The sequence below is a fragment of the Symsagittifera roscoffensis genome, chromosome 3, assembly GCF_963678635.1.
Source record: "Symsagittifera roscoffensis chromosome 3, txSymRosc1.1, whole genome shotgun sequence".
In the NCBI taxonomy this organism is placed as follows: domain Eukaryota; kingdom Metazoa; phylum Xenacoelomorpha; order Acoela; family Convolutidae; genus Symsagittifera; species Symsagittifera roscoffensis.
In genome coordinates this window covers 51,132,007-51,153,390 of record NC_087064.1, presented here as the reverse complement: position 1 = coordinate 51,153,390, position 21,384 = coordinate 51,132,007, and the positions used below count along the sequence as shown (strand labels likewise).

General features: G+C 35.1%; 1 protein-coding gene across 2 annotated transcripts in view; it reads right to left on the bottom strand.

Moving 5' to 3' along the window:
* Positions 1–420: 420 nt before the first annotated feature.
* Positions 421–21,384, bottom strand: part of LOC134841215 (protocadherin-1-like) — a 35,130-nt gene continuing 14,166 nt past the window's right edge. The window contains exons 7-10 of one of the 2 annotated variants that reach the window (XM_063857051.1): positions 3,304–3,431; positions 1,635–1,785; positions 1,331–1,360; positions 954–1,068 (exon numbers count right to left, since the gene is read on the bottom strand). In XM_063857051.1, the coding sequence (XP_063713121.1) occupies positions 1,356–1,360; positions 1,635–1,785; positions 3,304–3,431 (284 nt within the window). In that variant the 3' untranslated portion in view covers positions 954–1,068; positions 1,331–1,355. Of the gene's footprint in view, positions 1,069–1,330; positions 1,361–1,634; positions 1,786–3,303; positions 3,432–21,384 lie in introns of both variants that reach the window. The other variant, XM_063857049.1, reaches the window with a different exon arrangement.

The window sequence follows — 21,384 nt, the reverse complement described above, 5'->3', positions numbered from 1 at the left end:
AATTTTTGCACCAAGCATTGGCACACAAAAATGTTCCTGAAGTGTAATCATGGAACTAATTATTCATACCCTTTCTTTATATCCTTTATGAGTCGTGTTTTAACACTTAATATTTGATATTGAAAATCAAAGTTTATCATTTTTTGACAAAAAACTATTGGAGACTAATTAAAGAGCAGTCAAAACATTCAGGGCTTTGCCCTGATATACGAGCAGTCTTGTTTTACTGCAGAAGGGGTGAATCAAGGAAAAAACATCCGTGGTGAACTATTTCTGGGCATTCGCACTTAGCATGATCCGCTTGTTACGTCGTATTGACTTATGTTTTACTTATCTTGCTTCACCAACCTTGCGATGACCAATTTGTCATAAAATATAAAACAAATCCAAATTTGATATAATTTGTAAATTTGCAATCAAACTAAAATCAACGATTAAATCAATACACGAACATAAATACAAAACGGTTTGCAAAATACAAAAAATTATAAATTTACAATTAAGATTATCTTGCTTGAAGCGAACTTGTAAGATCATCATATCCGACATAAAATCCTCGCCCATAAAATTGTCAATCTGACGTTTCTAATGATTATATTTTTGCATAGCTTATTTTAGCTTGTATAAAATAGCACAGCGCGTTAAGCTAAACTTGAGCTATTCGTGACTCGCCGTTCTCGTTTTGCTGTCGTTTGAGAGAATTTTTTGCCGAAGAGCTTTGACTCCTTTCCAGACTATTTCTAACGTCTTTGCACAAGTCGGGCGCTTCTAAAGGAGATTGCGATTCGGGTTGAAAATTATTTGTCGGACTGTTAACAACTCCGCCAGCTCGAAACGAGTTTTCACTCGGCAGATTCCATGCTCCGGGTCGCGAACTTGAGTTTTTGGGATGGGAAGGGTTTTGGGGTCGAGGGGGGACTTCGGGTGAGACTTCGTCGCCCTCGCTGATTGAAGAGTTAGCTGGGGAGGGTTGTTTTTGTTTCCTTGGACTTGATAGAGGAGGTGTTTCGGATGTCGGATTAGTTGCGGGTGGTTTGCCGACATGCAAGAGTCCTGGAACTGGTCTGCCTAAAATGTCCAAATTGTCCGTTTTTTTTAAAGATTTTGGCGGAGTGAGAAAAAATAACAAACAGTGCAGGTAGTTGTTAAACACTATACGACGATTACTCAAGTGTAAAAGTTAAAACCAAACGTTACTGGAATGATTTCAATTAGGGAACATTTCGTTGATTCGAGTCGTGTTTTAATCATGGAAACCAATAAACTCCAGGCACGAATCAGGTCAGAGACAAAACTGGCTATTCTAAACGATTCGTTAATTTTAACTAACCAGAAGCGTTTAGCGCCTTGACACTTTAAACTGAAATATTCACCAAGTTTTAAAAACATATTCATTTAGTTTATGTTAGTCAGTAAATCAAATTTAAAGTTAGGAAGTTTCTAACAGTCAGAAGTACGTTTAACATAGAAAAAAGCTAATGGTGTTCACATTTTTTGTTAATTATTCTATTTTACTGTTTGTATAATAAAAGACGACAGCCTTTAAAAAAACATAAAATTTAACACTAAAAACTGTTAAAAAAGTAACATGCACAATAATAAGGTTTCTGATGATGCATGTAGTTCATATTTACCATAGGAGGAGTTGTCGTCTACGTGGTTGTTGTTCCAGTTGTTTTTTCCAGGTGCAGGAGTGGCTGAACTATTCTGACCCCTTCCGCTGGTGGCGTAGATATTGTTCATGTTTTGCTCACCATCTGGGGGACTTCTGTTCGGGTGAAATGTCTAAAAAGTGTGAAAACATTAACTTCAAGTTATAATAACCTCATTTAATCATTGCTTTTTATTTAGCTCGTGACTATTTAGTAGCTTCATCAGCATTTTTTGGTTATATTGTCTTAATCATTTGCATGTGTCGCTGAAAACTTTTTCATTGAGCAAATGGCTCTCTAGTGTTTTAAATAAATTCAGAAATCAACCAATTTTTCCAATCAAAAGGTCAGCCCACATACGAAATATAAACCAATTAAAACGAAAAATAGGTTCAAAAATATCTATACATTGATCAAAATTTCATTGGTTACAAAAATCCTACTACGTCCTTCACGCATCACAACAACACATGGAGATATAAAACATTCGTGGGGAAAAGACGCTGTTTTTTCTGAGGGTAAAATGTAACAAGGAATAAGACGCATTTAATGAGACATGTTATTCATTAGAGATTTTTGTTTCAAGTTGACATTTTAAGTGATCTCGTCAAGGCTGCTGCACGACAACTTACAGAAAACATGGCACTAGAGTTTTCACCACTCTAAATAAAAAGAACATCTCCAGCTAAAATGTACAAGTTCTGCAAAATAGCCAAATTATTTTTTTCAGTTATGCACACAAAGCAAGGGTTAAGCAACACTTCATAACAGGAGACAAATCGCAAATAGCGACAGTTCGTGAAAAGGCGCATTGGCAAGTAGCGACCACTTTCTCCGCTGCGCTTACTCGGCGCGAGAGGTATTTTGAGCGAATCAGTGTTTGTCACTTAATCAAATGTTAACGAATTGTCGCCTCTTGCAATGAATATCTTTAGATTTTCGGATGATTCGGGGAAATTAGGGTTCTCAAGCAGGCGCGGATCTAGGATTTTCTCGAGGGGCGGATTCTCAAAAAAAAATTCAAAAAGATTTTTTTAGATCGACTAAATTGATTTTCTGAGCTCTCCCAAATCTTCATAAAGACCTTATTTTGACCAAAGTTTCTGCACCGCAGGTGTTTTTAGGCACATTTTGAAAATTTGGACGAAACAATCGCCTTTTTTCGGTGCGAGCTCCCACCTCAAAATTAGTATACAATGGCGCCGTAGGCGCCTTAAAAGATCTTTGAATGTCAGTCAGCCAAAAATGGATATCTCAAAATGGTACAAAGGAGGGCCCTTTGAGTGTGGCAGGGGGTCGAATCCCTGAGAAAGGCGTCCGCCCCCCTAAATCCGCTACTGTTCTCAAGGGTTGAATAAGCAAGGAAAGTTAAACAGATATATTGGTAGTAAAATTCAAGACCTTCACAAAGCAATTTACTTTTTAGAATTAGGACTTTTGACATTTTGCTCTGAAACGGGAATAACAAAAAGATGATTTTTCGTAAAATTTGAGCGTAATCTAAGACTTGGTATGCTATATTTTCTACCATTCTAGACTTTTTCATCTTGAATTCATAGCCAGTATTAGCTTTTTATTTTATGGTACAAACCACTGATTTACGTTGTTTGCATACAAAATCTCTAGGAATGTATCAAACTGATCTGTTCACCTGGTGGTGATTATTGCGAAGAGTTTGAGGAGTGCGACTTTCGTAGCCACTGGGGGCATATCGGCTGTCATAGGGAATTTGGGGTCCTCCCACAGCATACCTGTTCTGGAAAGCGGACAAGTCATCGCCTGAAATGATAGAAAGTCGATTAGACGAGGAGAGATGTAACTGCTAAGGATTCTGCATCACGACTCCTTCTTGTGGTACTTTTTGTGGTACGAATTTTGTGATACTTTAACAGCTAGTTAAGGTTTTTGTTGAAAAACGTATATAATATTGGAAAATTTTCAAATTATAGACTGGAAATGTCCGCAAACTCTTATCATCAAGAACTAGGGTTTGAGGCAAAAAAATTCTTCTAATTATATTATGCTCTCATTTTTTTATCGTGATTTCAACAAACGGCGACGAACGAATGGTTAACAATGTCCTTTATGTATTTTAATCATCATGATGGCATGTTGTTTTGCCCTGATCTTGTTTGACAGCCAACAGCAAAAACCGTGTAAGCTTGATTTGATTTATGGTAATTTCCATTAGATCTATTGCCTAAATTTAGAAATAACCTTTTTCAGACGAGCAAACATCAAATACACTACAAAATTCCATGCCATAAAATAATTTACCATCCAGCAGACAAAGATAATATACAAAAGACCAGAAAAAAGTATAATTTTGTACCTCAGCTGAACTGACAAGCGTTTGAAGGATAGACAACTATGAGTCACATAAGATTTATTTCAGGCAGAAAACTTGTCAAATATTTGTGAGAGAACGCCGTTAAAAATTTAGATCATGCATCGTTTTATTATAAGTAAAAAAACTCACTCTATTTTCTTTTGTGTCTCAATTTCACCTAAGCCCCCCTTGGATTTTTTGATTAAAAGAAAAGCAATGGAAATTGAGACAATGGATTAAAGAGATTCCTAATTTATCTCGGGTGGAAGACTCTGATATCAACTGCCTTTTGCTAACTGGGTCAATTTTGTTAAGTGAATCATTGGGTGAAAGATATCTGTTTTCACCTTTTAAAACATTTTTTTTTCGCAAAAAGACCCCGTAGTAACTTTGTGAGAACTTCAGAAATGCGCCAAAATCTAATATTTCAGAAGCCGTAGGGTTACAGATACCGAGGATTGTTCACGAAGTTACCGAAAGAGTGGTAAACAATTTCTGGTGCAAAACTATTAGCTCAATTACTCTTTCAGAGAGGAGAATTCGCAATTTTAATATCATTCTGACTGAGCAGCATCTTTTCCCAATAAGCTAATAAAAGTTTTTGAATATCTTAGAAGTTCTCAGACCCAAATTATCCATCATCTAAGATGCGGATTTTCGAAAAACAGGGCCATATAAAGCATTTCAGAAATAATGACATGCTAAAAACAGACCACACATCATCATCACCATTGTTAATTGATTTATGATGCGCTCTTAATTTACATTTGAGACTTAAAATGTCGACTAAGTTTTTATCTCATATATCTGTCAAAGATCTGATTTTTACCGGCAATTACAATTTTTAAAGCCATTAAAATTGCCAATTAATGGAAAAACCGGGGGTTAAGCTCAATTTGTAAGAAAAAAGATGTAATTGAAAAATATATAAAGCACTGAAAGGTCATTATCGCGTCCATTAAACTAATGAAAAGGCCCTTGAGATAAATCATTAGTTACCTTTTGCTGATAAGCAGACCTATTTTCCTACGGATGTTTGGTTTTGATACATTATCAACTGGGCTCACTAAGACTAAGACCAGCTTTGATTGCGCGCGAAGTTGGGATAAATCAGACAATTTGAGAGGATTTATAGAGAGAAGTGTAAATATATCGTTGCCACTTGAGTAAATTTGCAATGGTTTTCATTGAGCTTATGTTTTTCTTTCAAAAACATCAAAGCACAAATGAACCTCAGAGTTAAGAAGAACTTCACATTTATTAATAATTCTTCTAAGAAAAAAACGGAAAAAGTATATGAAATTAGCACAAAATCTATAGATCGCCTTTCAAAGACAAATAAAAAATCATGCAAATTTGCCTAGATTGCTATTTATATTCACTTTTCTTTTTTCTTAAAAAGGGAAATAAAAGGCCCTAAAACACAAAATAAACTGGATATCCATTTTTATAATCGGCAAACAATTACTCCAGATCAAATTATTATTCTACTGCAAGCAGACTGACAATACTGTGTTTATGATATGACGACTGCATTTCTGGGGGCCTCCTTAATGGCCCAAAAAAGGCAATAAATCTCAATCGGTGTGGTGGGAATTGTGGATAAATAGGGTGTTCACGCCTCAAGAAGAGAGAGAAAAAGTCAAAACCAAAAATGACACCTGATCCACAGAGGTCAAATAAGCTATAACAAACCCAATGGAGTGTTACAAATTTAAGTTAAATTTTTTAAAACTCAAATTTGTAATAAAACTTATCATGGTCGTAACTTCAGGAACCTAATTAGGAATACTCTGATGTTTCTTCACTATATCTCTTATGGCGTTTTGGGATTTGGTAGTTTTTTGTCCCACGCAAAATTACGTCCCAGCAAGCCTAGCCAGTCGTAATTCGTGCTCAATTAAAGGTGTCCCAAAAATCAGAAAACTGTAGAGAAAAAAAAACAAATAGTTTCGCTTTTTAGCCCAATATCATTTTGAAGTCAAAACTAATTCCATTTATCTAATATCTGAGCAAAAAAATAATTGGTATATTTTTGTTACAATACATAGGCCAAACCTAACTTAATTTTTTAATCGAAACGTTTTTCGTTTTTTGGAATTTTTCTAGCAACAACAATAACTGTTGTCGCAATCCGGTATTAACTCAATATCTGTATCAAGTTTTAACACAGAGACCACTTGCGATACAACACAAACACACAAAAAAAAGAGTAAAAAAAACAAAAAAGAAAAATATTGAACAAAAACTACGTCTACCAAAATTTTCGTTTGTCTCGACAAAAGTGTTCAGTCGGTACAAACATACCAAGCGACACATTTGAATACTAAATTAGCAACGGAACAAAACTTACGAAAAGAAAACAACGCGGACAAACTTTGAATAGACACCAATTGAGCCGTAAACATTTTGATTTTATAAAATAAAAATAGAAACTACAATGAACAACCTGAAACTGCAATGAACAACATTGCAGCTACACGAAAAAATGACAGCTGTGAGTCAAACTTCAGACCTCAGGTTGTTAGTCCAACCGCGTTGCCTCTAAGGAAAGTTGAAGGAGTGGAAATTTTCAAAGTTTAATGATGAAGCAAGCTTGTTTCTTACAATTTTTCAAGTTCTTAAAGTTGCTAAAGGGAAAAGAGTCTAGTTCCCAAATGCAAGACACTTGCTCTAGCAAGTGTAATCCAAACAAGTGCACATAAAATTTTCCCCCACACTATAATTGAAAAAAAAAAGAGATTCCAACAAGTTTTGTCCATCTTTCGCTGAAATAGAGTTGAAAAAACGTCAGTAGTTAAATACTATAATGGTTAATTTCTTGACCATTGAAAGAAGAGATCTGATTTGCTGTCCTTAGAACTGCAATTGTATCTTTTATTAACTTCAAACTCAACAGCTGGGTCTGAAATGCGACAGTCGTGTACATTGTCTACACTGTCAAATTGAGGTGGATGGTCTGGATGGTCGATAGCCTCAAACTTGTATTCTCAAAATGCTACCAAGCCACTCACAGATGTAAACTTGGATAAGTATGATGCATTTTTTTAATAAACAGATTCTCCAAAAAAAGTTGGGCGACCAAGGGACAAAAAACTACAATTTTATGTGACTTTCTGGAGCGTTCTTAAACCCAAAAAGCTGGCATTTATTTTCTCCACTCAAATGCAATTGAGATAACTTGTTGATCGGGCATCGCCGTTGCGATTTTATTTTGAAAATTCGAGTAGTTGAATAACTTCGAGTAGGCGTTCATGGCTCACGAAGGTAGAGAAAACGTCGAGGTGAAGAAATTACAACTGAACTACCGAATCCGAGTAAACTGTTAAGATAAGGTTGAAGCAGAAACAATTTCTAAAAGATCGGAATAAATTAACCGATTTTTAAAAGCTTACATCTTCTCCGTGAACTTTTTTTTAACAAAAAAAGTTTTCTCGTTTTTCTTGAATTTTTTTTCAAAAACTGTGGTCGCAATCTGTTTCCTTTCTCAAATTCTGAATTGAGATCTCCTATAGAAACCTTCCATGAATCACGTTCAATTTACAGTTTTCCATGCATTTTTACCCTCACTAAAAAGAAACAAAATTGAGAGATACCAACGGCTTTTATTGCTCCTCGGCCCAAAATGTTTTGCAAAAATATCTGAATTCAACCAGGGGCAGATTTCGGGGGGACGCTTTTTTTCCTTCTCACCAGCCAAAAGGTCGCCCCTATTATTTTGTTTTATGACATCCATTTTCGGCCGACCAACCTTAAAATTTTTCTGAAGGCGTCTATGGCGCCAATATATTTTAATTTTGAAGGGACGCGATTCTTTGGTCAAAAATTTCCAAAATTTTTATTGGTTTCTGAGACTGCTCGAAAAATAAATTTGTGACTACCAAACATTTTTGACAATTTTTTGGAAATCAGCCCCACAGGAAATCAGCCCCATTTTTTGGAAATCAGCCCCCCTTAAGTTCCTGAATACTGCTTCAAATTCAACAACTGGGCTTGAAAAGGGAACGCCGCATACCATGTCTCACACGGTGGCCTTGAGGGGTTTGCAACCCTCGATGGTCGATAGCATAAAACTGGTAGACTGAAAATGTCAAGGGGCTCTCACACGTGTTGTGTTAACTTTGACAAATACCATATATGAACATCTCCTCCCTCGAATGGCTGACAGCAGGGCGATCTGGCGGCCAAAAAAGGATTTCAAAAAAGGGCAATTTTCTGGAGACAGTTATAGATCACATTGTAGCAAAAACTGCGGGCATTGAATTCCCTGCTCAACTACCATTAAGATTGGCTGTTGATCAAAAAGTTCAGATTCGGTTGTGTCTTGAAGATTGGGCTAGGCGTTGAAACACTATTCCAAAACTACAAAAATTATTTTTTGCACTATGGCAGTAAATTATCTCTTTTTGATCGCTTTCCTGACATTTAATTTTTTACCGGCTGGGATCTTTTAGCGACATTTTTTATCGGAGATATTATCCCGAAAATTGGCCAGGTAGTTGTTATCATGAACTTAGATTGGGTTAGTTTCCCTTAAAGACTTCTCTGAGCCCAAGTTGAAGCGTCCTTGTTTGAACGTGAAGTGAAGGTGAGAATTTTAATTCACATTGTTCAAAAAGCCTGGTGGTGGTGGAAGGTACTCAGTTCCGTTACTTGACACGTGTGTCGTCTATTTAATGTGAAAGGAGCCCCGAGGACCAGCAAGACATGCGGAAATACGCATTCCACTTTGATTGACAGGATAGAAAGGGGATGAGGGGGGAAGGAAGCGCACGTGAAAAGATGCTCGGAGGAGACTGATTCATTCACGAGGCTCGAGAAGAGAAAAAAGGAGAAGACCCGGGGGCTCTTTATTTTTGAAAGGAACCACACACACTTGTGCTATTCAAATTGAAGCCTACAGACAAGCTATTTAATTATTAGCTCAAATTGCACCTCAAAAGAGTGTGATTAAATATTTAAAAATTGACCGATAATTGAAATTCCGCCCACTTAATAGACGAGCAATAAATGCAAGAACGGAATACGAAATATTTTAAGAGTCAATTTTTCATTTGTTTTATTGTGTTCAAAAGATCAAAAGCCTAATGATTAATAAGCTTCTACAATTTTTCATACATCAATTTTTCAAAAACGACCATTTTTGTTTGGACAACCAAAAAATAGAGGGAATCAAGGCTTCAAGTGTGTGTTTTTTCCCAAAATCAAGTACCACAAACAAATGTCAGATGGGTCGAGTGATCTATCATGTTCAAGACCTTTCATTTGTCATTTTGATCGATATTGAAACATTTGGAAAACTCGATATTGAAACACCAAATTAAGCAAGTGATTTTACTTGGTGTAGAAAATCATGCGAGAAAATAGAAATTCAATTTTTTTGAAAATTTTCTGATTGAAGTATAACTTTTTTGCAATAGTATTAGCGGTTGGAATTTTTAGTAATTGCACAGAAGCCGGCTATTCTTGTGGTAGCTTATTTTTTACAACTTTTTTGGGTTAACACTATAGTTGTTATTCATTGTGTGTGCTTTAGCACACAAACCGAGACACTGAATGGAACGATTCAATTCGGTGGATTGATTTTTGCTTCTTATCTCGCAGCCCACATTTTCGCCCGAAGGCGCAATCTAGCACACCTGTTTGATAAGTAAACAACGGGCCCTTGTCGATCAATTCGAAGAGGGAAAAGGAAAGGTGGTAGCGGAATAGGGACCTGCTGCAGTCCGGTTGAAAATCTCATCCTGCTAAGTGACATCAAAATCAGTTCACATATGGTTGATTCTTACGCTATAACAAAATGATAGTTTTCGAAAAATTACTATAAAAAATTGTGGATACAAAGTCAACAAGGCTGAAGTTGGTCTGAAAACAGTTAAAAGGCTAGGTTTTACACAGAGGTGAAGTTGCACTTCGCGTACACAAGCAAAAATATGACCGATAACGCAACTGGGAAAACCTGAAAACTGAATGAGGAAAATTTTGAGTCTACAAAACTTCTCAAGTGACGCACGCCAGTTATGACGCATTAGCAGAACCAGTAAGTTTGAAAAAAAGGAACGTAAGAACTAACATGCCTCATTTTATGGAGCGGACGCATTTTAACTAGTATACGAAGAAGTTCATAAAAACATCCGACGCTGGCCAGGTTCGCACCCAGTTATTTTGTTGCGGGCCTCCTTTCCCACGTCTACACTACAGATCCATGATACCTTAAAACGTAAAAGCTACTAGATACCCAGCTAAAGCTTGAGGTAACTGTTTGATATTTCTGAATTTGTTGTACCGATACGGGATGAAGTAGGTTATTTAAAAAATTTATGCTTTGAGCTTCAGCCAAAACTTTGGTTGTTGCTCTATAACAAAATGAGTGAAAAATTTTGTAATTCTAGAATTTTCCCAAACACATGTTTTTTGCTCAAACTTTAATGCGTAACAGTTTATGCACAGAGGCGTCTTACAACCTGTTGCCTTGATTAAACCTTTGATATCAGATTGAGTTGTTTTCGAGAAGGCAAAAGTTTAAAACGGACTAGAAATCAAAACGTTGACTTTTCTGAAGGCCATAACTTTTTTGTGTTAGAAAAATTGAACATTAGAGTTTATACAATGAGCCCTTTCTCTCTTCATTGAAACCAATATCTCAGATTCGGGAGGGCACTTTTTGAGAAAAGTCAAAAATTTTGAAGAAAACAGCCAAAAATTTAATTTTTCCATGGTCCGAGGGTCATAACTTTCTGTGTAAAAGAAGATGTGCGTAACCGCATTAGCAAGACAGCTTCCCACAACCCGTTCTACCAATTGAAACCAAAATCTCAAATTGTCTATTTTGAAGGCCGTAACAATTTGTGAAAAAAATTGGGCGTAGCCACTTATGCAGGGCAGCACAACCTGTTCTATCCATTGAACCCAAAATCTCAGATTTGGGCGGGTAGTTTCCGAGAAAATACAAAAAACAATCCAAAAATTGGGGTCAAAATTTCCCACACACGTTTTCTAAGGCTGTAGAAAGTGGCGTAAGGTAGAAACAGACTAGTAGAGTATGCAAGCAAACAAGGGAGTGGCCGGACTCGCCATTAGTACCAATTTTTTGAAACTCGGTGTAGTAGTTTTTGAGAAAAACGAAAATTTTCCAAAAGCGTCTGAAAAAAAAACCGATCCCATACATTGTCATAATATGTTTTTTATCAAACAGGAATTTGTAATTTAATAGTCTGTGCTAATATCCTTAACATTGGCAGTACTTAATAGCTGGTTATTGATCAAAATGAACAAATTTTGCCGCAACAATACTTGCGACTTAGGTTGAAAAAAAATATATTGTTCATACTATAGCACAAGCTAAGCTTGTTTAATAATGATGGAGCAAGTTTGGTATTTCGGGTTGAAATTTAAGTACACTTAGACAATCTGTAATATGCATGATTTTCAAAACCGTTTTTAAAGTCTTTCCTTTTAAATGACTTGTTTTTCTGCTATAACCCTTTAAGCGTGCCTTTGAATAAATCCTTGAAATCTGATAGCACAAAGCAATATTGCAGAATTAGCTCAACTCCCAGTGAAGAGCTATCGACATTTATCTTAGACGAACATCCAATTACGTGAAGTTGGAGGAGAGTATGTAACTTTAATGAAGTACACTGTAGAATATATTGATGTGACACAATTTCAATCTCAGCTTTTGACGTATGTTCAGGTACAGAAAGTAAACGAAATGCAAGACAAAATGGGCCGTCTTGTTACTTACACGAAGTTGTCACCGAAGTTACCAAATTCAAGAACAAAAAAGTGAACCAACCAAAAGTTTGATATCTGAATATTGATTTGCAGCATGAAATCATTTGAATTATTATTTTAAAAATTGCGGGAAAAATTTTCATCACACAAATTCGTCTTCTCAAATAACCCTTAGATATTAGCTAAAAAGTTGAATGCCGTAGACTAAAAGCCAATTTTTTCGCGTTCAATTGACATTAGAAGTCCCTTACTTCAGACAGTGATTAAAAGCTGAAATCAAATAATGCTAACACTGATTAACAAAGATCGTCGGCTTGGTACAGGATTGATTTAAACCATGACCACATGTGGCATTTTCTGATTTTTTTTCTCCATCAAATCTTATGTTGCTTGTTTTTCTGATGATTTTGACCCTGCCCCGAAGGTAAACACAAGGAAAAATAAATAAACAGAATGAAATCAAAAGAAAAATCTCTTCCTAGGAGCGTCTTTGTTTTTGCCGCCTCGCTTTTATTGTCATTGTTCTTCTTTCTTATCAACAAAGAGCTATAAAATAAATGAAAAAGATACAAAAAAGCGGATTTATGGACAGCTTACAAACTAACCCGGGATTAAGCAAATCTGAACAAAAAATGTCAGAAGTAATCATAAATTTAAAAGAAAATCTGATATAATTTTGATTCATTGAGAAAGCCTTTCTATTATCCAAATGTCAAAAAGCCAGAAACTTTTTTCGTTTTGAACCAGAAACTAACTTTTTCACATGAATTTCATGAACTTAGAAATAACAAATAAGTTTGGGTCAATCGTACAATGACTCCCCATACCCTCTCTACTAAGGTTCACCACGACCTACAACCCTCCAATTCATAACATGGCATTGGCAATTACTATAGCGACCACTTGCTCCACTGCGCTTGCATTCGGGAAGAAGAAACCGTGCACATGGATCAATGTTAATGCGCCTGAATCTCTTAAAATCAAAAGTGCTTCTAAAAAAGTGAGATTTTTGAGTTTCTTCTTGAAACTCCCCGCCCCTCGAGATATTTCTAGACGCGCTCCAGTACATCCAAAGTAGAAAAAAATGCTTAATTTTCTAAGTTCAGTTTCCCGCACGCTTTCCTTACGCATTGAAACAGTAGTAAAACAAGATAGCACAGAAAGTTCCGACCACAACAAGAAAAAAATCTGAAAACTTTTTTGATTAAAAGTTCTGATAAAGCCTCTAAATTACAACAAATAAAACAAGATTGCTCGTATCAGGGCGAAGCCCTGAATGTTCCGACTGCCTTTTAAGTTTTATGGAGCAGTAATAACAATAAAAAATTAAATGAAATAAAATAAAAAGAAATTTTTTTCTTCTAAAATTTGAATTTTTTTTTCAAAAAATTACAAAACGATTGATTTCGCTCCTTGTAACCAAACAATTACGCTTCTTCAAAGCAAATAAGCTTCTTTTGACCAAATCGGAACGATTTCTAAGACTGACTAAATCTCCACTAACGCGTTAATAGCGCGAAATATATCGCGCGTTAATTGTCCCAAATTGCCAAAATGACAATCTTTAAACCACCATAACTTTACGAAACATAATCACAGGTGAAATACCTTTTCAAATTCAAGCTCAGGACAACAAAACCTTTCGAATGATATAAAAAATTCCGTCAAAATGGCTAGTTAAAAAGTCAAAATTTGTCTGAAGAAAAAAAAACCCACCCCGAGCACAAATATTCCGTTACTTTCTTATCGAAAGTCGGAACAATAATTTTACTCCAACAAAAATAAATTTTCATGGCTTAGCTTATGACTGAGACTAGTGTATTCCCATTAAGGACTTACTCGTTTACTTAAATTGCTCAAAGTAAACAAAAACTCAAAAATTTTAAAATTTCTTGACACGGAATTTTTTTTGAAGTTATAAAAGTAGCTCGAATCACAACCTGGAGGGCTTTAATATGATATATCATTCGATTCCTTTCAATAATTTTTTTGGTAGCAGATTTTACGTGGAAAAAAATTAAGATAAAATATAAAAAATCAAAACCAACCCGAAGTCGAGGTTCCTCCCTAATTTCAGTGGACGGAACAAAAACTTAACCTAATATGATCAAATTTTTTTATACCACAAAGCAAACAAGACTGCTCGTATCAGGGCGAAGCCCTGAATGTTCCGACTGCCTTTTAAGGTTTATGGATCAGTAATAACATTAAAAAATTATATGAAATAGAACAAAATGAAAAAAAAAAATTTTTTTCTAAATATTGTAGTTTTTTATGAAAACTTTCCCCCCACACGCCATATAAAGTACAAAAAGATAAACTTCGCTCTTTGTAACAAAACAAGTATAGCAAATAAGCTTCTTTTAACCAATTTGGAACGATTTCTAAGACGGATTAACTCTCCGCTTACGCGTTAATAGCGCGAAATATATCGCGCGTTAATTGTCCCAAATTGGCCAAAATTGAAATCTTTAAACCCCCGTAACTTTACGAAAAATGATCACAGGTGAAATATCGTTTCAAACTTGAGCTCAGGACAACAATACCTTTCGAATGATATAAAAAAATTCCGTCAAAAATGGCTAGTTAAAAAGTCGAAATTTGTCTGAAGAAAAAAAAACCCACCCCGAGCACAAATATTCCGTTACTTTCGTATCGAAAGTCGGAACAATAATTATTTTACAAATACTTTATTCTTGTTGATCTGAGATTAATATAAGCGTCTTGCAGAAAAGTATGGCACTCTTGTTTCACTATATCAGTTACGTCTTAAAAATCAAAATCATTCCGACTTTCAAAGAAAACGGAAAATTTATGCTTGGTGTGTTTTTTTATTCAGGCAATTTTCGGCGATCAAAATAATAGTTTTTAACAAAAAAAATATGATTCATTGAAGATATCAACTCCCTGACATCCAATTTAAAAAGGTACTTTACCTCCGATCGTTTTTTGAAAAGTTTTGGGGAAAATCGCAAGTTTGGCCATGCTCTTGGCTAATGTATGCGCTTTGTAGATTTTATGCATAATACTGAAAGCATAACGCGAACTATTTATGCGTGGCGAGTTATCCGGCACAACAAAATTGTTCCAAAGTGAATTGAGGCTAGCTAATCGGTCGTATTCATTTCGAACGATTCAAATTTTCCCACTTGATCTTTGATTTTGTCCAAAATTTAAAGTTTTTCAATATTCTTTTTTCCCAATAACATTCGATATGGATTGAGGGGCAGTCCGAAAATTCAAGACTTTTCCTGATATACAGGAGCAGTCTTGTTTAGCTCACTTCGTGTTTAAATTATGGGTCGGTTATATTAGTCATGGGTGCTGCAGCGGTTCTCCGCATAGAGTCGAACAGTTCAATTGTTGCTCTTTTCCCTCGTGGGTAGATCCTCCTCTGGGATTCTACCCATCACCATCTTTCATATGACATCTATTTTCGGCCAACCAATCCTAACATTTTTCAAAGGGTGCCAATTTATATTAACTTTGAGGGAAGAAATTTTTTGGTAGAAATTTTCAACAAAGTGCCCAAAAGCAGCATTTTTGACCTGTTTGTTTCAAATATTTGCGGCAGCGCTAAACTTTTCGACAAAAGAAATTATTATAGTGGTGTGAGAGCGCTCAAAAAATCAATTTGTTCAACCTAAAATAAAAGGTCGACAAAATTTTTGAAACATTTTTGAAAATCTCCCATCCCCCCTCGAGAAAACCCTAGATCCGTCCCTGCCGGAACACAAGAGAAAAACGACCTCATTAAATTCTTAACGTCCGTAAAACAGCTGGAGTCTTTTATCTGAATTGTTTTTTTTGACATGCCCTTAGTTCAATTATAAGCTGAATTATTAAGTTGAAAATGCTTCAAAAGACTGACAAAATACGACTTGAATGTCTCAAAGGAAACCTGTCAATTACGCAGAGACCACAAAGTACACAATCTTCAATAGATCGGACATGGATGTCCGATTAAATGGTGCTGATTTGTGCCGCTTTCCTCCCATCTTGCTTAAAACTTCAACCCCTCTAAACGGTACCTAAGACCGAATAATCTGCCGGAAAAAAATCAAGACTCCGCTGCGTCAGCAAATTGAGTCCCATCTAAGCCGAAGTGAGGTATTGGCAGAATATTATATTAAGTGAGCTTCCAGAATTAAAATGAACGAGATTTCAATTTTTATTCGGTTAAATGACAATTCGGCTCATGACATTTATACTGCATCTACGTGAGTCCATTTAATCCGGTTATATATTCATGTTAAATTTACTCTATCCTTAAGTACACATTTCAACAAAAAACGGTTTCCCAAAATTGGAAGGATTTTTTCAACAAAGGGCATCTTGTGTATAATAGAAGTTGCTGTATATCTTAAGTTGCTGAAAGAAAGAAAGAACGGTAGTGACGTTTCTATCTATAGAGGTAATCAGTTTTGAGGCGGAGGGCTTAAAAATCAATAACAAAGATGCGAACTGGGGATATATATATATATATATAAAAGACTATAAAATGTCCTTAGCCTCTCTTTTTCAGATTTTGACCAATCTGTAACTAAAGAAGATGAAAATGAAATAGCAGCTAGAGCTAACCCAAAGTTTCGTTTATTGTTTGTATAACTTTCTCAGAATTTTTTTTCTAATATATTTTGTAATTTTTTTTCAATCATATAAGATGCCGAACGTAGGTGAGAATGATCTTTCGACTGCAACTAATACATACTAATCTCAATTTTTTCAGGATTACTGATCTCATGCAGCTAACTGAAGAAAAACAACAGTCAGACTCAGAACCTTCTGCGCCAGATCGGACGCGAGAAATCACATTTGAAGTTTTTCAATTGATTTAGTTTTTTTTTCCACAAGAAGAACACGCCGACATTGATTTCCATCACACTTCATTCAGAAAATACTGAGGTTCCAGCCATGCAATAAAAATTGATCAAGAAGTATTCACGCCTCTGTTATCAATAATTAAACCACTTAAACCACCTTAAAACGCCATTTCCCCAATTTCACGTTTTACGGCGCGTCTCAACGGTGGCGTTTTGCGATTAAGTGCTGAACAAAAGCCGCGAAAAGCCAGGTGCCTCTAAATAGTTTTTATTTATAATGCCACCAGCCGCTTTTAAAACTGGTATGATTCTACAAAGCCATCCTTTTATGATGCAGTCCTTTTGTGTCAAAATTGAAAATGAGAAAAAAAACGTTCCATGATCGAGAGTGTTGAGAAATCGAGAGTGTATGGCTCCAAATAAATCAAAATCCTTTCAAAATGTAGATGGCGGATCCCACTGAATCTGAAAATTTCGTTGCGTAGATAAAAAGAATTAGTTTAGAACGCGGTTTTTGGTCTGAAACTTAAAAGGTGGTTACTTTTCAATTGCTTATATTTGTTTAAAAAAATGCTTTAAAATATCATATTTTGGGCCTTGATTGTGCATCTGGACATGTTGACATTTTGTCTTCTTTCTTGACAATACATACCGAACAAAATTGCTCAATGAAAAAAAAACAGGATTTGTGGCCGGTTGCTGTTAAAGTATCACACAATCTTCCGTTCAAAAATTGCGTTTTATGGGCGCGCGTTTTAGTGTATATTGGCAATGACAGACGTTACAGAAAAATATTGGAGTTCGACTCAAGCAGATGACCTAAATAGTACCGAAGGGGGACCCTTTGGAAAAACTTTGGAACCAGAATTGATAGAACTGAGGAGGGGAGGATTTGCCCCCCGCTCGGCATGCTAATGGCTTTAAGCCTCACCCTACTTAATACAATTACGAGACAATCGAAAAATGTAGGAGCCTTCAGTAAGGAAAGTTTGCCGATTCTTCTTCTGCTGTTTGAACTTTGGACCACGAGAAAGGGGGGTTCACTAAAGGAAACTAAACCAAAATCACAATTACAAGCTTATGACCAAAACCCAAAGCTTGACTTATGCTGCAACTGGTTAGTTAAAACTGTAATACCACAAAAACGTTGACGTTTTGGGTAAGAGTGTTGCTCAAACATACCAAAGTATTCAAATGGTAAGCGGCAATATCGATTTGGGAATATTTACTTGCTTTCGGTGCCCGTTAGGTTGCCAAATTTGCTCACTTTTCTCCAAATTGGATAAGGCTAGTAAACATTGGCTGGATAAAACTGGAGCGGAAATTGGTAGCGCGAGCTTAGTAAACACCGTCTTCCGTTTTTTATTGCGCCGACCAAAGACCCTTATAGAATTAATGGATTCAATTCTTACCAGATAAGAAAACTGAAATGAAAGCTTAGTTACCAACTGAAAATTTATGACTACTTATATTGTGGTAACATATAGCCAGAGAGAAAGAATTTAATAAGAGCTTCTTATCTCTTTGAAAAAGCTCGTTTCAAATTTTCGGTCCTTCGAATATAAACTGAGAATGAAGTCGCGAATTAAGGGTCGTTTTAAGAAAGCTTAGAGGGATTTAGGGAAAACGTGACTTACAATTTAAAATTTAGCTGCTACCAAATACCATAAATATTTTCGTGTTATTGAATTATTTTAATTTAGGGCTTCCTGTAGGTTACATAACCACAAACCAAAAACATTCCGCGATCTCGAATTCCTAAGTGAAGTTTCCCTAAATTTCATTCGGTTTATCTGAGCAGAGAACTTGTTCAATTTTTGTCTCCGGATTTAACTGGCTTCGTAAACCCGAAGTTTATGTTGTTTTTACAAGCAAGGGTTACAATAAAACATGTTTGAAGCAAGGAAAAGTTGGTGAAATTATTCAAAGATGTTGCTGGTGGTGTAAAATTCACCACTCTATGAAGTTTGTGATCGGTACATAAATAAAATGATCAAAGCAGAAATTTGGACGTCGGTTGGTAAATTAAACTGAAAAATAGCGCCTTAATTAAAGTTTAATGAAAAAATGACTAGGTACTAGAATAAGAGAAAAAACTTCAATAACGAGTTTTTGAAGTTAATCATCAAGCGCATGTGATCAATCAACAAAAAAAACATTCTCGACTTTTTTATCCTGAAAAGAAAAAAGTTGCAGTACAATAATATTGTGTTTATTTTTGGAGTAATTTGGGAAAATTTTCAAAAAATGTACATATAAGAACGAAAACAATATATTTTTGAGAATTTCTTGATAAAAATCGGATAGAAATAACAAGGCTGAGATACGTTATGCAAACCAATTTTCTAATATTTTGCATTTTTGAAATACTCTATGGATGCTGACAATTGCTGAATAAAAAGAAGAATAGCCGGTTACAGTGCAACTAGCACAAAATGTTCCGGCCATAGTCTTATTAAAATTCAAAAAAAGTTGTTTCAAATTAGTGTAGTTTTTCTGCGATGTATATTAAAAGAATCTGAACGAAAAACTAAAACTTAGGTATTCGCGACAGTCATATTAAAATTTGGCAAAAATTTTTGTAGAAAAATGAATGGAAAAACATTGCAAAAAAATATTGAATTTGAGATATTTTTGATTCCCGAAATGGCGCTAAAAACTCCAAAACTAACTTTACTGGAGTAACACCAAGTTTTCACGTTTTAAATTAAGATATAAATAAATAAGCTTTTGTTATCCAAAGATCAAAAATTTGCACCTGCTTGATACTAGGACGACTTTTTGAAAAAAAAAATTGATGTCGTTCGAATCACGACTCAAAAGGCTTCAATATGATATATCACTCGACCTATTTTGATGATAATTTATGGTAACTAATCTTGCGTGAAAAGAAAACTAAAACATACCCTAGTACAAAGATATTATCACTTTCAATGACCGAAACAATAAAAAAAAGAGTAGTCTACTGCTGTGCAAGTAGCGCAGAAAATTCGGGCACAGCTATTTGGAACTTAAAAAACTCTTTTAAAACGTTTTCTGGCCTTTTTTGTCAAGTTTAGGTTTTTTTGTACGTGATGAGAGCAGAGGATCTAAAAGCTTGCTCAGAACACTAGCATAGGGCTTCTTCATTGACTCTAGTTGTCTTTAAAAGATGAGCAAGAAAACACACAAAAAACAAAAAATATATATTAGAAAAAATTCTAACAAAAATTGATATAACCAATTTTTATGTAATATCGCTACTTGCTCGCTTTACTCGTTCAAAATATAACTAAAAAACAAAAATTTCAACTGGTTTTTCTTGAGACTAAAAAAATTTTTGATGTCGTTAGAATCACGACTGAATTTTTTTAAAATTATATACCTTTCGATCCATTTTGATGATTAATTATGGTATCTGTTTTTGCGAAAAAAAAATGAAAAAACACACCGAAATACATAGCGCCCCCTTTTGTAGTGGTCGGAAAAACTTTTAATAAAATTATTTTCAACGAAAATTTTTCCAAAAATATGGGTTTTACATTTCTTTGATCTAGGCGTGAACCTTGACAAAATTAAATCCTCAAGTTCCTCTTTTCGGTAAGAAAGAGCACACGTCACCAAAGATTGAATCCAGCCGTCTGAATAACTTAAATACTTTTGTTCCAGCCACTCAAATGAGAGTAATTGATCCGACCATTGAAAATGGGGAGGAATTTTGTATTCGGGTTTTTTAACTTTTTTTCCAGGCAAAATCAGGTAAATCAAAATAATCATTGGACAGGGTGGAGTGATATATCAAACTAAATCATTTTCAGTTGTGATTCGAACCACATTAAAAATTCCCAAAAAATGTTTCTTGTGTCGAGAAAAACCGATTTGAAAGTTTTGCTAGCCGGCTTAAGATAGCTTATTTATGCTTAATTTAGGCCGCAAAAATTTAGCTATAATCAAGTAAAAGTATTTTTTGGATTTTTTCCAAGATAAAATTTGGGAATCAAAAACTTCAAATTAAAAAAAATTGATTTTTAGAACGATTTTTTTAAATCATGTTTCTGGGAGAACTGTTGTCCAATTTGCCTGTTCTGTAATGACAGACGACTATGTCTAAGATGTATTTTTTTGTTCAGACCCTTTTATCACATTACGTAGAAAAATATATATTTTTTTGTATTTCTTAGGACTATGGTCGGAACATTCTGTGCTATCTGCATAGTTATCAGATATCCTTGTTTTGTATTTGGATGCGTTTTCGGCTTTTTAACTTTTTGTTTTTTACGAAAAATCAGGTATAACAAATAAACATCGGAATGTGTCGAGGAATAAATCATATTACTTAAAGCCCTTTGCGCGATAATTCAAATGACATCAGTTTTTTTTTTTTAAAAATTGTCTCAGTGCCGACAGAAAGTTAATTTTAGTTCAATTTCGAGCAAGTTAACATAAAAAACTCATGCAATAAAAATTGATCAAGAAGTATTCACGCCTCTGTTATCAATAATTAAACCACTTAAACCACCTTAAAACGCCATTTCCCCAATTTCACGTTTTACGGCGCGTCTCAACGGTGGCGTTTTGCGATTAAGTGCTGAACAAAAGCCGCGAAAAGCCAGGTGCCTCTAAATAGTTTTTATTTATAATGCCACCAGCCGCTTTTAAAACTGGTATGATTCTACAAAGCCATCCTTTTATGATGCAGTCCTTTTGTGTCAAAATTGAAAATGAGAAAAAAAACGTTCCATGATCGAGAGTGTTGAGAAATCGAGAGTGTATGGCTCCAAATAAATCAAAATCCTTTCAAAATGTAGATGGCGGATCCCACTGAATCTGAAAATTTCGTTGCGTAGATAAAAAGAATTAGTTT